Below are 6,014 nucleotides of genomic sequence, written 5' to 3' on the forward strand. Positions count from 1 at the left end.
GCCCATTTAAAATGAAATAATTGTGAACGTTTTTCTTAGAATAATTCAATTTCAAGGTTTACAATTTTGAAAATTTCCATTTTCAACGGTAAAAATAAGGGTGAACTTGTTCTTTTATCTAAAACAAAATTTGTCTTATCAATTATAATGTTATTTTTTAACTTTTTTGATTTTACAAGTATTCAAAATTCTACAATTTCAGAAGCCTTGACTTTGAATCATTTACTTTAGTTGTCAATTTCAAATTGTCGAATTATGATCGCCTCGAATTTAAAATTTTATAAATTTAAATTTATTTGAATTAAAAATTAACTAATTTTTTTAATTCTAATCTGAAATTATTTCCAACACTTTAATCTGAAAGCATTCACTGTCGAAATTCTTCAATTTAAAAGAAAAATTTTCGACTTTGAACGCTTTGAATTCGAATTGATACAATTAAAAATGCTTTAAATTATAAATTGCCCAATTTTTTTAATTTAATCTGAAATTAGAATTGAAAACGATATAAATTCAAAAGTTACAATCCATTTGAATTGAAAACTCTAAAGATTTCTCATCCGAAATTATTCCATTTTGAAATTATTTTATTTGTCCTATTATATACTATTATCGAAATTTTAATATAAAATCAAAAATTTCTAGAATCTTTAAATAAAAAAAAAACTTGTTCAATTTTAAACGCTTTGAATCCGAAATTATACAATTTCAACTCCTTTTTAATGATAGTATCCAGTTTTTTAAATTTTAATCTAGAATTCTTCAATTTTCAGAGCTTTTGATTTTAAAAATTTCATATTCAAACACATTCAACTTCAAGCCTTCAAAATTCAAGATATTTAGTTTTAAATAATTTTTAATTTGAAGTCAATAAAATTTAACAGTATTTAATTCATAACTTAATTGAATGTTTTGAAGTCCAAGGTTCTAAAATTCTAGAAATTTAAGTTCTTATCACACAATGTATTTTTAAATAAAACATTAAAAAGATAAACAATCAAAGAATCCATTATTAAACTAATTTTTAAACATAAAAAGTTCAATCAATTTGAAAACAATAACTTTATAATTTCGAATTGAAAGATTTTCCAATAAATAAAAATATATTGAACGATTTTGAATTGAACACGTTCCAAATAAAACAAGTAAGATTAGATTAAGTTGTAAAAACAGGACAATATTATTTCAAAATAAAAGCTGAATTGATTATAGCTCTGTTTTATTATTAATTTTGATTAAAATTTAAAATTATTTTTTAATTTTGAAGTTTTTAAAGCGATTTTTATTTTCTAAAATTAAAAACATAACAATTCAATAATCTATTATTAAAAAAATTTGCAAATTTCGGTTTTTCTAAATAATAACTAATAATATTAGTACTTTCGAATTGAAACCGTTTGAATTAAAAAAACTGTATTAAATGATTCTGAATAAAAAGATTTTTAATCAGAAGGTCATTAAGTGGAAAATATAGAAGAAATTAATTTTTTTAGTTTTAAATTGGCTTGGTTCTTATTCAACTGTAGTTTTTTTTAAATTAAGTAATATCGAATTAAATTCTTTCAAAAAAAATTTAAAGAAATGAAAATAATAATTTTTGAATGTTTTATTTCTTCAAGAAAGAGAAGACTTTAGAACTAGGCATTGGAAATTGGATTATTTTTAATCAGAAAATATTACAAAATATTGAAATTAATGGCTTAAAATTGTGCAATTTCATTAAGTTCAATCATAGCGCTCTTTAGTTTTAGATTATTTTTAAATTTTTAAATGTAAAATATAAAAAATATGTGAATTTTAGTTTAAAATTTAAAAAATGACTTATGCATAATATTGAAAAATATTGTATTGGAAAATTTTCAGAGAGAATAATAATTCTGAATGAGGTTTTAAGGAGATTAAATCATTTTGAAATAAAAATTAAAAAATGGTGTTCTTTAAATTTAAAATAGATAAAAAAATAAATATCTGAGAGTAATACATCTATAATTGAATAATTTCTTTGATTTTGATTGTTTTGATATTTTTAGCATAAATTAAATTTGAATTCATTTAAGTTTTAAACATCCGCAGCGAGAAATTTTCAATTTTAAATTTCCCAGAAGGCTTAAAAATTTTAATCTAAAAATATTCAATTATTAGTTTTGAAATTTTTCCTAGTATCAAAATTTAAATCCGAAATCATTCAATTTCGAGAGTTTTTGAATTCAAATAAAATTGTCCAATTTCAAATGCGTTGATTTATATTATTTATTCCCTCAGTTTTAAATTATTAAATCATAAAAAATTATTTCATATAGAAAGAAAAAATGTTCAATTCCTTTTCGTTTTATTTGAAATATTATCCTTTTTTACAATTTTACCCAATCTGAAGTTGTTTGGTTTGAAACTTTTTCAATTCAAAATCGTTCAATATATTTTTTTGAATTTCAAACGTTTTTAATTCAAAATTATAAGTGATAAAATATTTTTTCAACATTTTTTGAACTACTAAAATTAAAAAATGGCTTAAAAATTGATTCTTTAATCGTTTATGTTTTTAAAGTTAATAAAAAATGTAGTAAAGTGAACTTACGCTGTTTTCAACATTTTAATAAGAAATCATTGACTCTCGAGATTCTACAATAAAAAAATTTGAATTTTGAACGCTTCGAATTATAAATGATAAAATTTAAACTTTTTAAAAATAAATTGGTCCGGATTTCAAAATTTTAGTCTGAAAATGTTCAATTTCGAGCTTCTGATTAAAATTTTTTTAACCTAATATTTACAAATTTTGTTTAAAAATGTATATTAAAATTGTCCATTTTTCATATAACTTTATAAAACATATTGTAAATGAGCATTATGTATAGATTTCAGGGAATTCCAGTGGAATTTTAATTGGAACAAGCAGTGAATATTTTTTTACGATCCAGTAATGAATCATGAGTTTTTTCCGCTACTCGATTGAAAGTGAGTGGTGAAAATATATAGTGAGCGGTTCCATATATGAGAGATTTGATAATGTATATTATACATGACTGAAGCTATTCGTCACTAAATGTCAAGCTGACTTTGTTTTGTTATAAAATTGGCTTTATTTATCTGCTAAATTGAGATAACTTTACGGTTCTAATTCTCAAATTAGTTACGAGTTTATTTGGTACTGGTAGCTCATCAATCTTTCTAGCAATCACCCCAGGCGAAGAGTTTCATGCAGTCATTGTATTTTGTTCACACAAAATACACAAAATGACTGATAACCCCAAAGTGAGATTAGAGTCAGAAAATTCTTGGTAACTTAAATTTGGAGAAGGTAAGAAATTAAGTTACCGAAAGTTACCGAAAATTCGAGAATTTACGAGAAGTAATGAGAACATTAATTTTTTAGTTATTTAATTTTTTTGTTATTAAATAACGATTTTATTTAATGTACTGAAGCCTTAATAATAATAAAATTTAGGAATTAAAATTATTTTTTAGTTTTATATACAGTGAACTCCATATTTTCAGAATAGAATTTTTTCAATGAATATATAAATTCTTTCAAACATTATTTAACTTTAATCAATTTTAGCTTAGAACATGTTTCAAGTAAAATTGTAGAATTTTTCAAATTAAGGAGACTACTACAGTCCCGCTATAATGGCAGTCTGAGGTGTACCCTCAGTGACCTTCGTACTATCTCGGGACTCTCCAAACCGTAAACAATCAGGGCCGTCTGAACAATTTCTTTTGGAGTTTCGTCTAAAAAAATTTTCTTTGTTTTTTATTTTTCCATTTTGGTTGCATGTCATTATGAATGTCAATATTTTTGTGCTTGAAAGTAAAACTTTATTAAAATAGTGATTTTTAAGTATGTGCGTACATACATCAGGATAGACATTTTAATCAAAGAAAAAAATGCCCAGTTTTTTCTCGGTTCACAAACATTTTTCACGGTCCATAAAATTACAATACTTGAACTATAAAACTAAAATTTTTTCAATTTGATGTACAAAAAAATAAACTGCAAATTAACGCACTAAAAGGAAAATTCTCGAATTTCAAACTTTTTAAATTAAAGTTTAAAAGTTGTTTAATTCTAAACTTTTGGATTCGAATGCCCAATAATTTCCACGTATGAAATGGAAGGTAATAACATTTTCCAATTAAAAAAGTTTAAATAAAATGAAGATAAACTGCAAAATTAAGAATTTTTAACTTTTATACATGATAGAGTTCAAAGATAAAGATTCAATGCAAAGAATATGAATCCACATTATAATTGTCAATACTCTAAATGAAAGAATCAATCTATCAAGTTTAAAATATTTAAAATTTTATTATTTTAAGTCATTTTGAGCTGGAGACACTAAAAATTTAAAAATTAATTTTTTTTCACTGAACACTTCATAAACTAGAAACTAAGTTACTTTTATTTCAAATAGTTAAAACATAATTGTAAAGCTTTAAAATTTTATTTCCTGATCTTGAGAAATCTAGAAGTTGTTTCAAATGCTTTCAAATTAAAAATTATTTTTGAAATTTGTTTCTAGCTTCTAAATATTTAGTAATAAATAATCAATGTTAAATGATAAATGTTTTTATCCAAATTTTTCAACTTCAAAACTATTTAATTTTTAGTTTTTCGAGTCTCCAAGTTTACATTTTCAATTTCTTTCAATTAACAATGTAAGCCCAAAAATAAAAATCTAAAATGAAAAATTTCCAAATCAAGAGATTGACGCAAATTTACGCAATTTTTTAATTTTACCTGTGTTTCAAGTGAATAAAGTAAAGTAGCTAGCTAATACCTATTTAATAATTTGAAAAATATTCCCTAAGTTATTAAAACTCAACATAGGTGTGTTGAAAATCATTTAAGCTAAAAAATGTACATTTATTTCGGTAAAAGAACTTAATTCTCGTAAATTCTCGAAAACGTAAGTTACGTAAGTTAATTATTCCATTTGACGTTAAAAATGTATATTTTTTAGTTGAAAGTTCCACTACTTGGTTGAAATTTGATCTAATTTGTTAAGAAGTCTCCTTTTTATGGTTGAAGATTTTTTATTTTAGTTGAAAATAGTTTGGTTAAACATCCTACTTTTTTTCAAAAAGGACAAGTGGGGGGTAATGAGAGTAAATTAGGGGATGTAGTAGGAAAAATCAGGGGTAGGGGTGTGGTATATTAGGGTGATGGATCAGCAGACATTAGGGGTTTGAGTAGGGGAAATTAGGTAGGAGTTATAGTCTTAATTAGGGGAGGAGATGTATGTGTAAGGGGAAGTAAAGAGAAATTAGGAGATGGGAAATAGGTGAAGTGAGGGAAAGTACGGGAAGTGAGGCAAATTGAGGTGAGGGGAAGTGGAGCAATCATGAGAAATGAGGAGAGTGAAAGTTGGTAAAGTAAGGAAAATAGGTCGGGTAAGTGAGGCGAAAAGAAGGGAGAGAAAGTAGGGCAGATGAGGAGTAAGGAAGAAAGGAAACTGACTGAAGGAGAAATAGAGGAAAGGAGGCAAAGTAGGAAATATGATTAGACATGAGGAAAAGTATGGGGTGAAAAGTAAGGGCTAGGGAAAGTTAGTGGGGAAGGGGAAGAATAGATAGGAAGCGTGGAGATGAGGAAGTAGATGAGGAAAAAGTTGGAAATAAATAAATCTTAATAAGGTATTAATCTACTTGGTTGAAAGTTGAACTAATTTGTTAAAAAGTATCCTTTTCCAGGTTGAAATTTTTTATTATAGTTGAAAATGATTTAGTTAAAAACTGAATTACTTACTTGTAAATTCGTTTTTTTTTGTAGAAAATTAATTTTTAGGGTATCGTAGTCAAAACAGAACCCCTTATATTTTTGTTCGGGTATCCGTTTATCCTACTTTTTCCAAGAAAGATAAGTGAGGGTTGTTGAGGGGAAATAAGTATAGGGGAAGTGGAGGTAAAGAGGGTGTTCAATTTTGTAGCTGGAATTTCACATAGGGTTTATCGAGAGTAAGAAGCAAGTGCGTGGTATTCAAAACTATATATTCGCCATACTGATTAATACATCA

The 6,014-nt window shown here is 25.0% G+C and overlaps 1 protein-coding gene across 1 annotated transcript in view; it reads right to left on the minus strand.

The window, feature by feature from the left end:
* Positions 1-3,622: 3,622 nt before the first annotated feature.
* LOC117170777 overlaps positions 3,623-6,014 on the minus strand; it is a 14,144-nt gene continuing 11,752 nt past the window's right edge. The window contains exon 3 of the mRNA XM_033357814.1: positions 3,623-3,729. Coding sequence (XP_033213705.1) covers positions 3,623-3,729 — 107 coding nt within the window. The remainder of the gene's footprint in view (positions 3,730-6,014) is intronic.

The sequence above is a fragment of the Belonocnema kinseyi genome, chromosome 4, assembly GCF_010883055.1.
Source record: "Belonocnema kinseyi isolate 2016_QV_RU_SX_M_011 chromosome 4, B_treatae_v1, whole genome shotgun sequence".
Classification (NCBI taxonomy): Eukaryota; Metazoa; Arthropoda; class Insecta; order Hymenoptera; family Cynipidae; genus Belonocnema; species Belonocnema kinseyi.